This window comes from Chinchilla lanigera, unplaced genomic scaffold (genome assembly GCF_000276665.1).
Source record: "Chinchilla lanigera isolate Chin_1 unplaced genomic scaffold, ChiLan1.0 scaffold00004, whole genome shotgun sequence".
Classification (NCBI taxonomy): Eukaryota; Metazoa; Chordata; class Mammalia; order Rodentia; family Chinchillidae; genus Chinchilla; species Chinchilla lanigera.
The window spans coordinates 9,355,375-9,377,648 of record NW_004955405.1 but is presented as its reverse complement, the minus strand read 5'-3'; the positions used below and the strand labels follow the sequence as shown (position 1 = coordinate 9,377,648).

General features: G+C 35.9%; 1 protein-coding gene across 1 annotated transcript; it reads left to right on the top strand.

Annotated features, from left to right (window-relative positions):
* Positions 1–324: 324 nt before the first annotated feature.
* LOC102021937 (alcohol dehydrogenase 4) lies at positions 325–20,391 on the top strand. Its single transcript, XM_005374294.1, has 9 exons — positions 325–431; positions 1,940–2,041; positions 3,149–3,290; positions 4,473–4,560; positions 6,328–6,559; positions 12,097–12,357; positions 16,553–16,688; positions 17,133–17,271; positions 19,836–20,391. The coding sequence occupies exons 1-9, from the start codon at positions 414–416 to the stop codon at positions 19,858–19,860; spliced, it is 1,143 nt and encodes a 380-aa protein (XP_005374351.2). The 5' UTR covers positions 325–413; the 3' UTR covers positions 19,861–20,391.
* The last annotated feature ends 1,883 nt before the right edge of the window (positions 20,392–22,274 follow it).

Here is a 22,274-nt window from a genome sequence, read left to right as displayed (position 1 = left end):
TAGGGAGGCATAAATATGTAGTAAAACCATAAAATACACAGGGAAGTGATTATCAGGATTGTGAAAGGGCAAAGAGAGTTTCTAGGGCAATGGAAATACCCTTTCCTTAATTATTTGTAACTCATCCTTATACTGTATGTGTAATATACTCTTCTCTATTATTGTATATTTTGCAATTTTAAAAAAGTCTTGGACCTGGCTAGGAGCAGGGGGTTTGGAGCTGAAATATGATAGCACAAATGATGTAATAAGATTGGGCAGAGCTGCAGAGCAACAAAGAAAGTGATTGGAGAAAGCTAAGCAAGAGTAGTATTTATTCAGAGACTTCAGTACAGATCACAGAGCACTCTGGGTAGAGGTAAAAGACTTCTTAAGTCAGAAAGAAACTCCCAAGGCGAGATTCCTAAAGAAAAATGAGTACCAAGGGAAAAGTGAGTCAGTAAACTGTATCTTTGTTGAATTTGTGCTTTTTTGTGTGTCCTTATACCCTTGATAAAGAGGCTTCCTCCAGGGGTGACTCTCAAAGCACAGCAATTTAAATTGATTAAAAGCATATGATAGGTCTCTATGCTAGCAATTTATTCTTAGAAAATAACTGTGGAGTTACTTAAATGTTTACTAGAAAGAATAAAAAGTCAGATGAATTTTTTCCTTACTTGCATTTTAAAATTTTCTGTAATTAATGTGTATATATATATATATGTGTGTGTGTGTGACTTGTAATAAAATTACTTTTTAAAATATAATAAAAACTGTTGAAAAGTAAGTATTTACCTTGCCAAAGACTGGGAAAACCATACCAAAAGTAAAAATAGTAGTTAGAAGGGAAGATTTTAGGTTTGTTTCTTTCTAAGATTGTAATTTTACTCATACTTGAAATTTAAAATGTAACTTGAGGCTAGAAAAATGTTTTCATCTAGAGATTAGAGAATCCTAAATGCTTCATTTCTTTTTATGCATTTGTACCCAAGTTCTTGCAAAGACCAAATTTTTCTTTAATTTATATTCCACTAATAAATATATTAATGATGTGAGCCTCACTTCTCAGGCTTGCTGAATCACCTAGGGATCTTGCTCAATGGTAGATTTCAATTTAATGGATTTGGGGGCACAGCTTTCTGCCCTAAGGAGTTCCCAGGTGATGTGACTAACTATTGGTGTGAAGACCACACTTCAAAGCAGCAAACCCACAAAACACATCTCTGCTCCAACAGTGAGGACTCAGGTAATTTAGAGCTGATTACAAATTATTCAGTAGATGGTTACTGGCCACCCAGCAATGCCTTTAAACCCTATAAATACATGTTCTCTGCTATAAAGGAAAAAAGAGCCAAGGTGTTAGAGTAGGATAAACTTTAATACAACTTTTTTTTGGCCTGCATGTACCTGGCTGGTGCCTATTGCCAGAGTTGGAGGATCCTATAGTACTTCATAAGCTACAGGTTCTCTTGGTGGTCAGATTCTTGCTGACTCACCACTAAAACCATCTGTTAAATGATTTTAAATGTCAGTATTTGTTTTTTGTTATTAAGGAAAATTTTCTTGTAAAACAAGAAAATTCCAAGTGTTCGGCTCAAATTGTGTTGAAGACTGTCTTGTGACATGAGCTTAACTCAGTAGTGTTAACCTGGGCTTGCTGAGCGTCTGGTTGAGAGCCAGCATTCCTGAGAATACTTAGTGTAGCAGAAAAGTGAGCTACCTCAGCTTGGATGCTAATATTAGCGTTTAAAAAAAGAAAACATAAAATATGTAATGACTATAATGTAGAATTTAACTTATGTTTAATTAAGATTTTTGCCTTGAAAATAATATAATTACATATAACATCCAGCCATAAATTCCTTAATTATTTTCATGAAATTATGGTACAAATTTTTTCCCCACGGTATCTTCTCTCCTCTCCCTGTCTATCTCCTTCCTTCCTCCCTTTCTCTTCCAGGTTATTAAATGCAAAGCAGCCATTGCCTGGGAAGCAGACAAGCCACTCTGCATTGAAGAGGTTGAAGTAGCTCCCCCTAAGGCTCATGAAGTCCGAATTCAGGTGCGTTAGGACCCCTGGGCAGGGACAGACAGGCTGAAGGGCAGACTTGATTTCTTCAGTTAATCCTCTGAGATATGACTGAGAGACCTTAACGTTTCCACTAGTAGAGAGTCATATTTTAGGTCTAGATGAAAACAAGAATTAACCCTATGATTATGTGTTATTTTATTAATTCTTATAATGGGCTAAAATTAATTGAACTATCTTAATATTGATAATCAACTCTAAGAATCAGGCAAAGGAATTCAGTTTGGATTAGAATTAGTTAGGTTTTCTCTTTGTTTCTCAGTTATCAATTCTTTGAAAGCATTGTTAAAAAGAAGATAAGAGGGCTGGGGATTTAGCTCAGCGGCACAATGCCTGCCTGGCAAGTGCAAGGTCGTGAGTTCGATTCCTGGTACCGGAAACCCCCCCAACACACACACACACACACACACACACACACACACACACACACACAAGAAGATAGAGAATTAGGACCAAAAAAAGGCAGAGGGAAAACCTGAAGAGCCGCCCTGGGCAACAGAAAGATCCTGAGTGCCCAGGGATAAAACAGGAGCCCATCAGCAGGGAGAAGCTGTATTGAGCAGAGCACACACAGCCAGTTTGGACAAGTCCTCCATTTTTTCTCAGGACCAACACAATACGGATTGTACATCAGAATGAATAGAACAGACTCACAGATTCTGAAGAAGAATTATACAGGGATACAACAATAATTAATTTAGGCAAGATTTTCTTTTAACTATAGGAGGTTTATTACCACAACTTCATTTCCTGCAGTCTCAGCAAAATTTGAACAAGCCATTGAAAACCTGCATTCCTTCCATTCCCTCTCTCAATAACTTCCTTTGATTTTTCCTCTCTTGGGGACAGAATTGCCAATCTTACCTCATTTTATGACTTCCCAACAAAAATGAAAGTTAGAAAAAATATATTGTGGGAGGAAAAGAATCTAGTATATCTTTGTGCTTTTTTTAAATATATATTTTTTCGAGTATAAGGGGTGTTGCAGTGCTTCAGGTTGCCATTAGGCCTAAAATTACGAACATCCAGCCCAATAATATAATTGCAGAAAGATGAGTCAAGTCTGTGATTGATTTGTAGATAATCGCCACTTCCATATGCCATACTGATGCTAATACTATAGATCCAAATTTTAAAGAGGCTCTTTTTCCTGTGATCCTCGGCCATGAGAGCGCGGGAATTGTGGAAAGTATTGGTCCAGGAGTGACCAACTTCAAACCAGGTATTTTATGTTCTGGTTCCAGTTAAATAGAACTATCAGGCTTTTCCTGATACTGTCCTGACTTTGCATGCTCTAACTGGTCTCTACATCAGAGGACTACCTTTCCCAAAGCAAAACTGAGACATATAACATATCACTCTAACAAAGATACAGAATATTTTAAGTCAGAACTGTCTAAAAAGTTTGGTATATATGGCCACTTTACTTACATATAGTGCTGAGAAACTGCCCTATAACACAAGGTAGAAGGTTATTTTAAACTGAAGCTTCCCTGGTGCACAAATGATAATAATAATAACTTCCTCTCAAAAATGGAAAACTATTTTAACACAAAGAATGATAATTTATATAAGGTTGAAGATAAAAACATTATGCATCAGTCACTGTTAGCTTAAGTGTCTTTTTGGAAGTTTGTAAGCTAAAAATAATACCTAAATGAAAAACACCAATGGTTGAAATTACTTCACATTTTGTAACAGGCTTACCACATACTGGACTACAGGCTATGTGTGTAATACTCACTGGACAGAAAGGACAAACCGTATCATTCTTTCATCCTTTCATGATACTGTTCCAAACTTCGACATATATTGGTATTTTCAATTCCAAATAAGATCCTAGAAACAAAGTGTTCCTTGAAGTTTTATACAGTGAAGGAACTGACCAATATAGTCCTTTTAGTCCCAGCTCTGCCATTTACTTTCTAGCCGAGCACATCATTTTTCATAACTTCACTCAGATTTCTGCTTCCTAAAGTAGGAATAAAGATAGTATCCTTCTCAGATGGCTGCCCTAAGGTGAGATAACAATGTAAGCAGTTTGAGTGGGGCCTGGCACATACTAAATGTTGAACAAATGTGAACCATAACCATTAGACCTTGGCCAACAAAAGACAGAAGAAATCATTAAATTGGAATTGCACAAAAAGCAAAAAGATGTGGAATTTAAAAATAAATTTAAATGTCAAAACATGAAATGATATATGCTATGTATCAAATCCACTATGGTTCATCTCCTCTATTATACACTACAAAGACTGTATATCTCATACAAAGTATTTGGAAATGTAGTAAACCACAGTCATGCTGTAGGGAGTGGTATTTCATAAAAAATACTTTCCACTGATACATCTGTAAGAACCTGTTCACAAGAAACCATCCAACACATGTTTTTTCTTTCTAGGTGACAAAGTAATTCCATTCTTTACACCTCAATGTAAAAAATGCAAGTTCTGTCTAAGTCCACTCACAAATATTTGTGGAAAAATCAGGTAAGCTCTCCATATTATTAATTAGAGTATAAATTGGCACAAATATTTTGGACAGCACTTTGGCCATACCTAAATAAGGTTGAAGGGGTGCAAGCCTTCCACCCACTAATTCTACTTCTGTGTGTGTACAGAATACTGTTCCAAATGCATCATAGATACATAGTAGAATATTCATTGCAACATTATTTGGAATAGTGAACAATTAAATGCAGCACAAATATTCATCAATTAGAGTGTGGATTAATAAATTGCTGTATGGTAACAAAATAGAATACAATGAAAATTGCTAAGCTTGAAATACATATAGTTAACATAGAATAATCTCACATATATAATGTGAAGAGGAAGAAGGAAGCTGCAGAAGGATATATTTAATAAGATGTTATGTACAAACACAATACCATACTTGTTTATATATATATATATATATATATATACACACACACACATATTGTATATAAAATAAAAATATAAGTACATTACTGCAATGGTAAATGCCAAATTTGGAATGGTATCTATTTCTACAGGGGTGAGAGAAGGATACAATCAGACACAGAGAAGTAATTTACTCTAGGGTCACATAAATGTAATTCCCGGAATCAAGTGTGCAACCTAGGCAGATGGCTCAATAGTCTAAATCTTAATCACCTAATTTTTATTTTACTGAGACTAGAGAAAGACTCATTTGTCCTTAACATGACTGAAATTAGTTACTTAAAGTGTTTAAAGTATATTACTTTTATGTCTTATTATTGTGCCTCAGTTTCTTCATTTATGAAATAGTGATTATAATGTCTGCTTAGTAGGGTTGTTGTAGATTTTCAAAGAATTTAAACTACACTCCTTGGCAAAACTTTAGTGAAACAAAAAATATAGAGAATAACCATAAATTCTAATATCACAAAAAGAGATAATCAGATACCATGTCCCTCCAGATAAAACATATCAACCACTTTTGAAGTATTCTCACAAAAATATAAAACTAGATACAGATCAAGTGTTTAAATAAAAAATACAAAGTTAGGAGAAAATATGGGGACAGAGTAATACATTAGACCAGATTTCAAGAATGTAATCAGCAAAATTCACTAAGAGGAAACTCTAGGACAAAAAAACTCAGTTTCTTCAACAAATAAATTGCAAACAAGGAAAAAGGGAGGGGGAGAACCTACAAATGAAAGAGACTTAAGAGAAATATCAACTAAATGCAATGTGTGGACCTAAAAGAATCTTTCAGAGATACATATTGTGATATTTCAATATAAAGGAAATAATGCTGTCTGGAATTTGCTTCAGAATAGTCCAGTGCAGGGGAAGAGTATGTATTATGGAGGGGTAATAGATGAAACTAGGTTATTCATGAGTTAATAGCTACTGAAGGTGGGGGATGGGTACATCAAGGTTCATTATGCTGTATCTTTGTATCTGTGTTTTGTGAATAAATTTTAAGAGTTAATACACATAAAGCCCTTAAAAGAGTTTCTGGCACACAAAAGGTACTCAATAAAAGTTTGTTGGTATTATCTGTAAAATATTTCTAATAAACTATATATTAGTGTGAAAACTCTCACATTATTTTCTCATTTTTTTTCATTTTAATTCCATAAAAGTCATTACAAATATATAATGCCCAACATATACATTTTTCAGGAGTATATTCAGTATTCAGTATTCCATTCTCTCTCTTTCTCTCTCTCTCTCCCTCTCTCTCTCTCTCTCTCTCCCTCTCTCTCTTTCTCTTTCTCTCTCTCTTTCTCTATTTTCTAGGAAATTTGATACTCCTACCATTGATCAAGAACTAATGGAAGATAAAACCAGCAGGTTTACCTGCAAAGGAAAACCCATTTACCATTTCATGGGAGTGAGTTCATTCTCTCAATACACTGTGGTGTCAGATGTTAATCTTGCCAAAATAGATGATGAAGCAAATTTAGAGAGAGTCTGTCTGATTGGATGTGGCTTTTCATCTGGTTATGGGGCTGCAATCAACACTGCCAAGGTAAATAAACACCAGGTTACTTAAAACATAGGTTACTGGGAGACAATGTTATGTAAAGGAACTAAAATGAATTATGTTCAAATTCTAGGTAGGTCATTTATCACATCTGTGATTTTAAGTAAATCAATTAATTTCTGCAGAATACTATCTACTATAAATACTTGTGGCAATAATTAAATATTACATATGTAAAATATGTAGCCTAGTAGCTATATTATGGTTGGCACCTAGCATGTTATTTACCGTACCAACATGTTAGATTATAGATCATCCATGACTTAAATACAGCCTGCTAAATATGCTCCCTAAAAAAGAATGTTCATCTTGAAACTGCTCAAAAGGTTACAGAAACCCTTACCCATCTCCATTCAGGCACCCCTACTTTTTTCCTGATGCCAAGATTCTTCTCATCCAATTTATCTCTGCTTTGTACCTCTGCTTCTGTTCATATCCTGAGTGATTTCAAGGGAGTGTCTCTGGTGGAAACTTACAGTAGCAAGATTTGTTCCAGGAACCCCATGCTAGAATTTTAAAAGTCTTAGAGGGCTGTTTAAACTGTAGACTAGAGAGATTTCAAAAAAGGCTCTCCCAGTCGGATACCTCAAACAACCTCATTATTTTCTTCCTTCATGTCAGTCCTATCCCTTGATTCAAAACTGCAAAATACAACGAAAGAGTTTTTGCTAAAGAACACATCTGCTGTCAGTCTCCTTGCACTGTTTCCTTCATCCCTCAAGGTGAGGTCAAATGCCTCAACAGGCATTTGTCCCTTAGCTCTGCTCACATTCCCTCCGCACCTGCCCAGAGTTGCCAAGCCAGGTTACCAATGGCCTCTTGGACTTTTGCACTTGGCTTCTACCAGCACTGCAGGGAAGACTACCAATTGCTGTCATGCTGACTTCACTTTGATACCAGTTCTTCCTTAAGAATGTTAATACGAGTGATTCAGCTACAGCTTTTGCTAGCTTTTTCAAATTAGCTTAGCAGAATCTATTCCTCCTAACTGAACCTTGTCCTTTGACCCACACCTTCCCATTCCTTAATGCTCCCCTCCCAGCCTCAGTGATCACCATTCTACTCTCAGCTTCTAGCTGAACTGCTTAGAATCCACATATCTGTGAGAGCACACAGTATAGTACTTGTCTTTCTGGGCCTGACTTACTTTACCCTAGCACTATGTCTTCCAGGTTTTCCCTGTTGTCACCAATGACTCCATATCCTTTAATGGCTGAATAGCATCCCTTTTTGCATACAGACCACATTTTCTTTAAGCATTCATGTATTTATAGACAGGTAGATTTCATAACCTCCCCATTATGAATAATGATGCAACAGATGGGAATGCAGGTAACTATTTGATATACTGATTTCATTTCCTTTAGATATAGTCCCAGTAGTAGGTTTTCAGGATCTTATATTTTTAATTTTCTAAGGAACTGCAATACTGCTTATTGTAATAATGAATGCATTATTTTGCATACCCAGCAAGAGTGTATCTTTTCTCCACATTCATGCAACATTTGTTATCTTTTGTTAATAACTATTCCAACAGGTAATCTCTCACTGTGGCTTTAATTTGTATTTCTCTGATAATTAGAAATGTTGAACATTTCTTTTCACCTACCTGTAAGTCTCCTTTTGAAAAATGCTTACTCAGGTCTGTTGCCCATTTTGCAGTTGGCTTATTGTCTTTTTACTATTGAACTGTTTGACTTCCTCATTTATTTTTAGTATTAGCCTCTTCTCTGAAGTATGGTTTGTAAACATATTTTCCCATTCCATATACTGTCTCTTCACACTACTGACTGTCTTCTTGGCTGTACCAAAAAAAATTAATGTAATCCCATTAGTCTATTTTGCTTTTGTTTCCCATGCTTTATAGTCATATTGAAAACAAATTATCCAGGCTGTTGTCATGGAGATCCCCCCAACACTGCCATGTTTTCTTCTAGTAGTTTTACAAGTTTCAGGTTTACATTTATTTATTTAGTCCATCTTGAGTTGATTTTTGTATAGTGTGAAATATGGGTTTAATTTCATTCTTTTACATGTAGATATCAGGTCTTCCACTTATTAGTTTGTCCTTTCTCCACAGCATAAATTGAAGATGTGTGTTCACTCTTTTCTTTATCAATTTGTTCCTAATTTTTTTTATTTTAAAGAGAAAAAAATAAAATAACAACAATGAAGACAAAAACAAAACAATATAAAAACAATAAAAATGATACAGGATTTCAAAACAAAATGATAGGAATTAACAGTGGTTGTTATATTACACATTGTTATCTTCAACAAGGTTGCTCACATTACCAGATGTAAGAATGCAAGATTAATCAAACAATTAAAGACAATAACAAATATAATTTAAAAAACATTAGAAGTGATACAGAGTTTCATTAAACAGGATAGCAGGAATTCAACAATGGTTGTTATATGGCATATTGTTCTCAATTTAGAAGGTATCAACATTTCTTTTGGACAGACTTGGTCTTTTCTTTTTGCTTATCTTTGAATCCTAATATTTTCCTATCCTCATTAGAAAATACTAATTAAGCACCTTCTGTATAGTGTTTTTCTACCGCTATACCACTCTAAAGAATAATATATCACAGTTATAGCATTTTCCTTCCCATCTTGTTTCTATTTAATTCAATGTAGCAAACATTTATTAATGAATCAACATACTGTACAGAAGACTCTGATAATGTATGAAAGATAAAAATTTTAAAAGTCTTGAAACGACGTACACATAATAAATCATAGAATATCATAAATTATATGACACAGAAAAACAAAAAGTTAGGCATTGATTTCTGATTGAAGAATCAAGAAAAGTTTCATGGAGAAAATGTCCTTTAATGTCAGGCCTAGAAGTTATAGGTTATATTTTAATTAAAATAAGATGAAAAGTACATCAAGCTGAAAGAACATCAGGAATTAATGTATGAGAGGGAAATGGAACCATTTATTGTGGCTCGCTGTACTGGGAATGTCCTGGAGATGAAGCTGGAAGGTAAACAGAAGTCAAATAGCAAAACTCTTTTTATGTCATGCAAAGACATTTAGATTTCATTCCATTTAAATGAATCAGTAATCTGGACCAATCAAGTTGGTCCAGATCAAGTTAAACTGACCATGAGTCAGTTCACAGTTAAAAAAATATTAGTGGTCAACGATATACGTGCACTCATGTTTACAGCAGCGCAATTTGTAATAGTTAAATTGTGGAAGCAGCCCAAATGCCCATCAACTGAGGAATGGATAAAAAAGTTGTGGTATATTCATATAATGGAGTATTACTCAGCTATAAAGAAAGACAAACTCAAGGCTTTTATAGGTAAATAGATGCAACTAGAGAGCATACTCATAAGTGAAATAAATCAGACTCACATGTGTAAACATCATATTGTCTCCCTAGTGTAAGAACCTGAAAGAGTAAATAAAATCTGAAAGGTACAATAGGTATTGTGAATGGAGAGAAACTGCTCAAAAGGAAAGAACAGCTGGGATGAGGGAAAAGAGAAAAGAAAGAAAAGGAGATATATATATATATATATATATATATATATATATATATATATATATCCCCTTCTATACACACACACACACACATACACAATAGCTAATTGTACTACTAATTTCTATTGCTTTATTGAAAGGAACAGTTAATGTGTAATTGTTTGATCAATCTTGCATGCCTATATCTGGTTATCTGAGTAACCAATTTGAAGATAACAATATGTAGTACAACAACCACTGTTAATTCCTATCACCTTGTTTGAAATTCTGTATTTTTTTTTGTTTTTGTGTTGTTTTATGTGTTTGTGTTTGTTAATTTGTTTCTGTTCTCTCTTTAAAATAAAAAAGAAAAATATTAGTAGTCATTCAAAACCAATTATAATATTTTTATTTTTTATTTTTTTTTATTTTAAGGATAAAAGGAGGGAAACATTAACAGACATACAACATTTTACAACATATCACAAGCACAATACAGACAATACAGAGTTACAAACAAAGTGGTAGGGAATTAACAATGGTGGTTGTATTACATATTGATATCTTCAAAGTGGCTTCTCATGAAAACAGATATAGACATGCAATACTGGTCAACCAAAGACTCATTGACAGTTTCTTTCAGCATAGAAACAGCAGATAGAAGAACAACCATGTTATCTATCCTGTATATACATACATACAAAATTTCTCCTTCTTTCCCTTCTCTTTTCCCACATCCCAGAAGCCCTTTACTCTTCGGTGGTTTCCTATCATTTCACAGTGTCTATCATACCTCCGAGTTTAACTTAACTCTTTCAAGTTTTACACTAGTGACACAATGCGGTGCTTGCACATGTATGTTTGATTTATTTCACTTATGAGTATGGTCTCTAGTTGTGACCATTTAAATATAAAGGCCTCGAGTTTATCTTTCTTTACAGCTGAGTAATATTCCATTATATAAAAGTACCATAATTTTCTTATCCAATCCTCGGTGGATGGACATTTGGGTTGCTTCCACATTTTAGCAATTACAAATTGTGCTGCTATGAACATAGGTGCACATATATCACTGTGATATGATGTTTTTAGATCTTCTGGGAAAATACCCAGCAGGGGGATAGCTGGGTTGAATGGGACCTCTAAACCTAGTTTTCAGAGGAATCTCCAAACTGATTTCCACAGTGGTTTCACCAGTCTGCATTCCCACCAGCAGTGCAGAAGGGTTCCTATTTCTCCACAGCCTCGCCAGCATTTGTTATTGGTTGATTTCTTAATGCTAGCCATTCTTACTGGGGTAAGGTGGAATCTTAGTGTTGTTTTAATTTGCATTTCTCGAATGACTAATGATGTTGAACATTTTCTCATATATTTATTTGCCATTTGTATCTCCTTGTCTGAGAAATGTGTGTTCATCTCAGCTGCCCATTTTTGGATTGGGTCTTTGAATTTGGAGGGGCTGAAATTTTTTAATTCTTTATATGTTCTAGATAGAAGCCCTTTGTCTGAGGGACAATCAGCTAAAATTTTTTCCAAGTTTGTTGGTTTTCTTTTGACTCTGCTGGTGATTTCTTTAGATGTGCAGAAACTTTTCAGTAGGATGAGATCCCAGTTGTTGATTCTTTCAAGTGTTTCACGTGCAATTTGAAAACCAATTATAATATTAATACAACCAAATAAGGTCTATAGAAATGTGGATGTCAAATCATTTGTAATTGAACTTAAAAAGAGAAAAACAACCTTTGGAATATGTGGACTTTTGAATTTTGTTCTGCAACACCAAAAGGAAAAGTAAAACAAGGGAGTAGTTCTCACGTGTTTGTTCCCTATGAATTTATAATCTCAATTGTCCTTCAATGATTCTCAAAATTTAGGTAGTAATGTATCATTTTCACACTGGTAGATTTTCTCCATTGTCAGTATTTATATAGTTTTATAAGAGGCAGCCTTTTATTATATGTCCCCCATCCTAACCTTCCTCTTAAAAAAAAGTTGAACCAGCTGCTTGCAAAGTTACTTTATAATTTCTCTGCCTGCAGGTCACCCCTGGTTCTACTTGTGCTGTCTTTGGCCTAGGAGGTGTAGGTCTTTCTGCCATAATTGGTTGCAAAATAGCAGGAGCTTCTAAAATCATAGCTATTGATATCAATAGTGAGAAATTTACAAAAGCCAAAGTCCTAGGAGCGACTGACTGCCTCAATCCTAGAGACCTAGATAAACCCATCCAGGAGATCATCATTGAACTGACCAATGGAGGTGTGGATTTTGCCTTTGACTGTGCAGGAGGATCTGATACCATGGTATGTATATATTTTCAATTTATTCTTTAATCATCAACTAATCGGGGAAGGTGGTCATATTTATTACAGTATCTATATTTATAATCATTCCTTAATATTTTGAAAAGTGCTAAGAAGTTGAACTGTCAGCTATAAGTCATTTACTCCCTCAACTATGCCATATTTCTTTCAATGCCCACTCATACTTCCTGTATTAGTCTGTTTGCTGTTACTATAACAAAATATGTAAGACTCAGAACTCATAAAGAAAAGGTATTTATTTAACCCAGCTTTGGAGGCTGAAAGTTGAAACAGCATAGGGCAAGTTCTGGCAAGGATTTCCCATCTACATTACCTTGTGGCAAGTGAAATCAGAGAGAAATTACATTGCAAGACAGGAATCCAGAGTAAGAACAGGGACCAGTAACAGTTACTCAATAGGCTCTGCCTATTAATGATTCCACTAACCCTGAACATCACAACACAGAAATCAAAGCTCCCAACACATGAACCCTTAGGAGATACATTTATAGCATATTCAAATCAGTATTTCCCAAATGGAAATGCTATATCTGTGAATTCACTCTTGTGATAAGATAAACAACTTTACTAGCATTGCTTATAAATTAGTTGTATATGTTGGTTTTTCTTTTGAGATCCCTTTTAAGTGGATCCCTCTTGTTATACCAGAAATAATATTTTCTAATTTTATTTTCTATGATCATTTCAATTTCTTATCTCTCAAAGATAATTTGGGTGTTCCTTTGTTTTCATTAGCTAAAAGGATGCCCTTTTGACTATTAAGTCAAGAAAATGAGGTGAAGAGTCAACTGTAGTTCATAGCCAATATATGGAAAAGTTAACTTGTTGAAGCACCCAGCTTTATTCTTTAGTGAATAATTATGTAATACATATTTGCTCAAAGATACTAAGAAGAATTTTTGGGGTTTGTTTTCTAATGAAATGATTAAATAATTTATCAACTGAATTTTCTGCCTACTGATTTTTCTTGTTTTATTAGTGAAAGTTTCAAAGTTGTTTTATTATTACTTCTTTTTATTTATACCTTTGCTTAGCCTGGTTTGTAAACATGCTCTTGGGAAAGATATAAAGAATACAATTCTATACCACAAGCTTCCACAAGAATATATTGTGCTGCTTCATTTTCTTGGGTCTTCATATCTGGAAGAGAACAGAGAGCCAGAAGAGCTATGATGACAGCAACATTAAAACTGTATCTGGCACTCAAAAATCATTAGCTGTTACTGAAAATGCATGCACTAAGGGCTTTTTATCCTGTACTACACCCTTCTGTTCATAGCTTCAGGTCCTAATTTTCAAATTTACTTTGGAATCTGAAGCCAGCAATATGCCACATCCATTCCTCCACTTCCCATGGCTCAAATTTTTTTAGAAACACTGAAATTCAGCCTACTTATCATATTTTTCTAGTGTAATGGCTATACATTAGACTTACTCAAGAAATTCTTTTTTCCTCTCAATACTGAAGAATGGGCCATACTCTAGGACAGTCGCATTAAGACTGTGGTACCAATATATTTTTACAAATTTCTCAAATTGAGAACCAGTGATACAAAACATAGCATATTCTATTATTGGCTGATTTATTATACCAACAAAGATATTTTAAGTTATGGAAAAGAATTATACCAAAGAATTAAAATGAAAACAGGTAACTTATTCTAATCACAAAAAGATAAGTCACATACCCTACCCAAAATTTCCACAACTAGGAAAAAAGCTATGAATTTGATCATAATGATCTCTAACGCTCTAAAGCAGCCAAAAGAACCCACCAAAACAATTATAAAATTATATTAACCATTCTGTAGGATTTTGCCAATGTTACCAAAAATAGCTCTTACCAAAAGTTATCCGAATCTACTAAATAAAACCTTGTGTTTTCATACAGTACTCATTTCAACCAAGCCATTATTAGGAAGGTTAATTCCTTGCTTAAAGCAAAGCTCAGAAATGTAGAAAAAGCAATAGGAGATGACTTTTTAAAAAAATCGATGTAAGCAGCTACATTAAAGTGATAACTCATGCCTGTGGTCTTTTCCTGTCTCAGAATCTCTCTGTACAGTCTATAAATGTTGCTGTCATATAAGAAACATGTTTCTATCGTAAGAAAAATGCAAAAAGTAGAAGATATTTAGAAGGGTATTTATGAGTTCTCAAAATAATAACACATTCAAATAAATCCTTCAAAAAACATTCTAAAAGTTTTAAGTCATTGCACATTCTATCTTAGTAAAAGTGGAGGAGACAGATACATTAATTGCTTCTTTCGTATGGTGAAAAGTCATGTGAAGCAGTCTACTGAGTTTTTGTTTGGTTGGCTTTGGTTTTTTGAGACAGGGTCTTACTATGTGAGTTCAGGCTGGTTTTAAGTCACTATCTCAAGGTTGATCTCAAGCTCACAGCATTGCCTCAGCCCCCCAAGTGCTAGGATTACAGGTGTGTGCCACTATGCCTGGCTGAGATCTTTTGTAAACATAAAATTTACCATAAAACATTAGAATCAAGTTGCCTACATAGAATGGGCCCAAAGTTTACACTGTTTTTCTGTAATATCATTCTCAAAGGATTAAAATGTATATTCAGATTAGGGTTTGTAAATGGATTGGCATCCACAAGTTCATACCTTGAAATTTATTTGCATTTTCAATCCTTGACTTTTTTTTAAGATGAGGTTTCACTATGTTGCCCAGGTTGGTCTCCAGTTCACAATCCTCTCAACTCAGCTTTTGAAGTAGCTAGGATTACGAGCATGCATTATTGTACCTAGCTCATCCTTTGCAATTTATATTAACCCCAAATTTTCAGTAGGTTCACATAAGTGTTCTCTGTCTCATTCAAAGATCAGTGTACATACAGGCAACTTTCCCAGATTAATGTCTTCCATGTGATGACTCAGTAATCAAAGAAGTTCAATCTTAAGACTTCACAATCTCAACTTGAGACCATGTTGGTTGTTAGAGCAAGAGAAAAGATGGTGGACCCAGCGCAACCTAAATACAAAAAGGCTAGAAATGTAGGGAAGCAGATCAAATATTTGATGAACAGCAGCCAGCACTGTTTTCTATGAGAATTTTGCCCTGTTTTAAAGTTTTATATTTAACCTACTTTGAAATCTACTAAGTACATAGTGTATGCCTCATTTCTTAAGCTCTAGTGAATACTTTCTTTATGAAAGTATCCTTTATGACTTTTAAGGATTTTTATTTTAGCCAGGTGTAGTTGCTCATACCTGTAATCCCAGCACTTGGGAGGCTCCTCGTGAGTTTGAGACCAGCCTGAACTATGCAGCAAGACCCTGTCTCAAACCACAAATAGATAGACAGATAGATAGATAGATAGATAGATAGATAGATAGATAGATAAACAGATGATAGATAGAAAGATATGATTTACACCATAAAAGATTTCGATTCTAGGTCCCTGGAAATACAAATATTTTAGCAAAGCCCATGACAGATTGTCCAAAACTTGCTGATTAAAGTTGTAATCTTTTGTATATCTTTCCTGTTTCCATGTATTTTTATATAAAATGACGCACATTCCAGATTCAATTTAATTGTGTTACTCTTCATGGTACAATAATACGTCCTATTTATTTATGATACCGTCTTTGATGTGGCTATGGATGTTTTCTTAATTTTACTTTTTTATTGTGCTCATGAGCGACGTGAAGGGGAAGATGGGGCAGTGGTGTGCCACCACAGACTCCGCAGAAGCGAGGCACACGCCACTGCCTGGCACTTTCTCTGCCGAGACGTCTGTCAGACCCAGGACACAGGGTGCGCAGCTTTGCGGACTCAGTTTGTTTCCGGACCTTTTCCGGAGCCCCGCTGTGCAGCTGCCACGCAGACTGAGAGGCAGCGAAGGTCCGGGCGGCGCGGAGACCCTCAGATTTCCGCCACGAGCGCTTCCCGCCCCGCTCTCCACCAGTCCTCGGACGCGCGGCTGTGCGGAGCGCCGCCTGGAGGGAGCGCGGGCCTTGCGGCGAGGAGCTCTCCCGGGACGCGGCCCGACCAGGGCGGCGGCACCTGCGGAGGACCGGCGTGGCCCAGGGTGGCGTTTCAGCCGTGCAGGGCCGTGGTCCTCTGTGACCACGCAGTGACCGTCCGCCCCTCTCCGCGCCACGGCTTCGCCCAATTCCCCGCGGTAATCTCTGCGCTTGGCCTTCCAGAGCGCGGCGCTGGACTGCACGACAGTGGGCTGGGGGTCTTGCACCGTGGTCGGAGTAAAGGCTGGCGACGAAGGACCGAATGTTTCCCCAGTGAAACTAATAATGGGCCGCCGCATAAATGGAACATTCTTTGGTGGTGAGTTTTCTTTTCATAATTTTAATTTTTCTGGAGTGTAGATTATTGAAAGGAAAGGAATTTATTTAAATATTGACTGCGTAAAACATCGAAAGACAACAAAAACTATTCTATTTATTTGAAAATATAGTTTATAGAGAAAGAAAACAATTGGCAAATTGAAATTCAATCCATGTTACATTTAAATGAACCAATATAGAGGAAAAAATAAATTCTGACCCAACTTCATCTAAAGTGAAAAGTAATCTTCAGTTTTTCTTACGAAGCAAAAATTTTAAATAGATATCAGCACAGAAAATTAAAGATGGAAGAGAGAAGTTTAATGTATTTGAAGTATCCAAATCTGACCTAATAATTTCACTCATTCAATGAACACACTGACTAAACTACTTCTTCATGGCATATGCCATGTCTTTCTTTATTTGGCATTTGGCCAAATTACAGGTTGGAAAAGTGTAGATTCAGTCCCAAAGCTGGTTGCTGACTATAAAAATAAGAAATTTGATCTGGACATTTTGGTGACCCACACCCTGCCTTTTGACAGAATCAATGAGGCATTTGACCTAATGAACCAAGGAAAAAGGTAAATTACCAAATATATGATTGAGCGGTTTAGAAAATCTTTATTGTCAGTCTATTTTTATTTGATTTAAGAACTGTTTGTCTTTTCTGACTTTCTATCTCAGAGTCATTAAATGCTTTTAAAAGATTAAATAGTGGCCTTTTGGGGAAAAAGAAGCGCTTCAGTTTCCATAACATGCACTCTCTATATACTGTTACAACATAAGTGGTAATATAAATTGACATTTTTTTTTCTTTTCACAAACAACTCAGCTGGGGTTGCTACCTAGGACAAGGGGTTTCTGTTAGTATAATATCAGCTCCCTCAGAATAATTTGCCCTTAAGTTTGGAATCATTATGATCTACAATTTGATTAGAATGACACCCAGTTTGGGCCCTTCATGATCAGAGCCTTATGAACCCATTCAGATGTGAGCAGAGTGGCAGGCACCAGATGTGAAAAGGGTGCCAACTTTGTCACAGGGCTCTTACAAGACACCTTCTGACCCACAATTTTAGCTACATTGTGCTCCCTTATCTTGGAGCCTAGGAATTGATTTACAGCAATGTCCCAACTGAGGGGCCTCTAGGGCTTGGGAATGGATAAGATTAGGATCAATTATTTTAGTTAAAATGTTTAAGCATAGCCTTGGTCAGTAGAAGCAAAGAGCAAAAACACCAGGAAGAATATTTCATAGAGGAGACACAAGGCAAAGAATAAATTAAAAGAGAAAACATGGGGAGTAAATTAAGTAAAAATGGCAGAAGTTTGAAGCAGAAAATAAATGTTGCAGAAAAAGAAAACAGGCCTGTGGTGTGAGGACCTAGCTATTTCATGAGGAAGAAACCCAAGAAAATACTCCCACTGACATAACTCTCCAATTTGCAAACATGTTAGCCACAACATTATCAAAAAAGTTTAAAAAAAAAGAGATTATTTTTAAAGCTACACATGTAAGCTTACACAATATCTTGCACAATATCAGTATGTCCATAAGGAGTGTTCTTCATGTTAGGGGTTGGGTTGGAGTTTGGGGCCTTGCTACCTGGTGCTCAAGCTTCTCTATCACAGTCCTTTTCCCTACTGTCAGTCAGGGAATAGTCAATGATCTCTCACCTATCACGGGACTTACGTTCCAGAGACCCCCACAATGGGTGAAAATCCACTAAGTAGAGGCATTGTATTTATTTTATTATTTATATATATTTTAAAGCCTTATAAACCCTTCCCACACTCCTATAAACCTTTCCCACTCTCTTATTAACCTTTCCCACATTCTTATAAATACTTCATATGCTCTTGAACATTTTCTACACTCTTAAACCTATGTAATTTTAACAACATGCAAAATCTATATGGGTACTCACCAGTGAAGTACTTTACCATAAAATCCCACAATATAGCAAAAACTCCGCGATACAGAATTAGATATTTTTTAAAACCCGCAATACAGTGAAGTGGCAATAAGTGAACTGCGATATAGCGAGGCACGACTATACTCATGAGCAATGCCAAGTGGCAGCCAAATGGAAAATGCTGCATTGCTTTATAAGTAAGGAGGCAAATCCCAAATGTGCTACAAGGAGGCTTCCCTGGTAATAAGTGGTAGGGGTAGATGCCTGAGTGGTGCTTTTTATTCCCTTGCTGGTCCTCTGAAGAAACCACCTGACTGCCCACACAGACAGAAAGGTGGCAACAGAAAAGGCAGAGAACGGGCCTTCCCCAGGATATTCATCATATGCACACAGAAAGTACATATGAGGGCAAGCTCTCTCACCATACTAGCTGCACAGAAGTAAGGAAGTGGGTATAAGAAGGTGACACAATGACTGACAGCCTGCTGAGGCACAGTGACCCTGCCCCCAAGGTGAGGGAAAGACACCGCAGTTCTCCCTCCATAGGTAGATGTTCCTAGATGAAGAGAATATTTAGGCATAGTACTCTGCTGACACACGGATTGGATTCCATAGCTACAATAAGGAATTTATCTGTCCTTTAGGCTTACCTCCTGTTTGTTTCCACATGTTAAAGTTAACCAGGATTGAAAATATTTGGGTTCTTAGGGAGTAGCATCCCAAGACACAGACCTCCCTCTCCTTTGTGTGTTTTTTTTTGAGCAGGGTTTCACTGTGTAGTCCAGGCTGGCCTTGAACTATGTAACCCAGGCTGGCCTTGCAATCCTCCTGCCTCAGCCTCCTGAGTGCTGAGATTATAGGCATGTAACCCACCACACCCAGCCTCCCTCTCCTTTGATACCTAACTTTGCCCTTGGCAGTACGAGAACCAAGAGCAGTGACTATTTGGAAGCTAAAAACCCTTTGGGATGCTCTACTTTTCAACAAGATCACTGAGAACAAAGGTATCACCAAGTCAAGTGAGGGTCCCCAACGTTCCCTCAGATTGCTGGTACTATCTATAAAACATTCATGCTATGAATGAGATGACAAAATAGAATAAATGCACCTTACAGTAAGTATCTATAAAGAAAGATTAGACCAAACTGTAATGAAAAAGTAAAACTTATTTGTGAGCTCTGCTTAAACTTTTATGTATGGTGTACTGATTATTTTCTCATTATTAATAGCATCCGAACAGTCCTGACCTTTTGAAGATGCCAGGAGCCACCGGAGTATTATCTCATTGATTCTGAACCTATCTGGTTAATCTATCACCTTATCTGATGAAACAAAGCAATCTATGTTTTAAACCAATATTTACAGTTAATATCTCAAATAAAATCAACATAAATCTGTGGCCATAAAATATACTATTTCATGTATTAAATAACTACAATAACTGCAGTGTTTCTTAATGGAATCTTAAGATGTTTAGGAACTGTTTAAAACTAGTTCTGGAGAGGTAGAAGTGGAAAATATAAGAATAATAAGTAAAAGTAGATCAGTCAAATGTTTATAATTTTGTAAATTGGGTGATGGATATATGAAATTTACTTATAATGTTGCCTCTGCTTGTCTGTTGAAATTTTTCCATAATAATAAGATTTTTCATGAAAAAACATATATACTGTATACATACATAAAATGCTATTACATAATTTCTGTGTTCTAATAAGCTAGAAGCTACTCCTTTCAAAGAAAGTGCATGGTCCTGAGTTCAATTCCTCATATCAAAAAAAAAAATTGAAGAGGAAATTCTGATTGCTTTAGGTCAGATGTGGTTGTACATACTTATAATCCCAGCACTTGGGAGGCTGAAGCAAGAGGATTGTTGTGAGTTTGAGATCAGCCTGGCCTACAAAGTGAGCTCAAGACCCTGAACTGCATAGTGAGACCCTGTCTCAAAAAAGACAATTAATAAATAAACTGCTAAATAATTTTCTCTTTATTAGTTTTTAATGTCTTTTCTCTTGGTCCCACTTTATCATTATTTACTGTAGTAACAAGTAATGATATATCAGCATCTATATAGATAAATATTTTAAAAAGAAAAACATCTCTCAAATTTCTATCTCTATAAAGTAACTGGCCTTTTATCTTTAGTAATTACTAGATGGTGTTTTAGTGCTTTACAGTATAATGCTGTGTAATTGGTACAAACCAAGTATTATTACTTATAATAAAGTAATATAGTATCTTAAGTACTTTTCTCAAAATACCCGACACCCAAAGTTAAAGGAGGAAAGGTTTATTGTAGCTCAGTTTATAGAGATTTCAGTCCATAATTGGCTGACTCCAAGGCAGGGTGACATGGCAGAGAGGCATCACAGCAGAGAAACAGTCCATGGCAGGGCAGGAAGGCAGCAGCAAGCCACAGAAGACTCTCCTTTTTGTCCCTTCCAGGCTACCAATGTTTTGGGTAGTATCACCACAACCAGGTGGGCCTCCTCATTCTCCACATCCAGACTATGTCAAACCAATCAAGGGACTTATTTAATAATCACACACCCTAGATCCAGCTGGCTCCATAAAGCTCCACCTATGATATGAGGCTTTGGGAGGACATCTTGATACAAGCCATAACATATAGTATGTAAAATAGTTATATTTATAAGATTTAACAGATATTATGATTTATATTAAAAAGTAGTAAAATGAGAGTTTCCAAATTATTATACTTAAAGATTCACAATGAACAAAGAATACAAAGGTTATGAAAGATAAGACAGATTATTCATGTGGAAGTAATAAAGACTAGCTTTCAACATGGAATAATTTCTGAAATGTACCAGTTTTTAAAAGCCATTTACTCTGAGAAAGTTATATTGAACTCGGACAGAAAAACATCTCTGAAGCTTTTGCTGGTGAGGGTAGTAATATTTCACAGCAAAAACACATTCTCTTTTAAGATTCTCTTTCATGAGAAATACAGGCCAGCCTGTATTTATAAATGTTTCTTTTGTTGGCATCCCAGGGACTAAGATGTACCCAACAGGTTGTTAGCCTTTTTCATGCTGTTCTCCATGTCAGACAGTTTCTCTCTCTTCAACTCCTCTCCTTTGGCTCTGAGCATCTTTACTGAAATCACCCACCTTTCCCAGCCCCATACTGAGAATTGAATCCAGGGTCTTTGCACTGAACTGCATCCTAGCCTTTTTCTCTTTCTATCTTTCTTTTTCTTTCTTTCTCTCTCTATATGTATGTATGCATTTTTGAGACATAAGTTGCTAAATTGCACAGGCTGGGCTACCACTTGGAATCCCCCTGCTACCCCAACCCTCCACAGTGCTGGGATTACTGAAGTACCACCATGCTGTTTTTACCGGAATCTTAATTGTAACGCATACTGGTTCCATTGTTTTTTCAAGTAGCTGTCTGCAAATTTCTTGAAGTCAGAACAATCTATCTCTCTGTCAAAGTCTTTTAAATATATGTTGCTTGATAACAAAAGTTTATCCTCATAAATTCTGAACAGTTTACATTGTCTCTTTTCAGTGAAAATTCTCCAAAACATTTACTTTACTTTCCTTGTTCCTACACAGAAAATCCCAAACCTAACCTTAACAATTCCTGGTACTAATAGCAATCATTAAGTTTATGCTAAATTGTGAACAAGTAACCCCCCA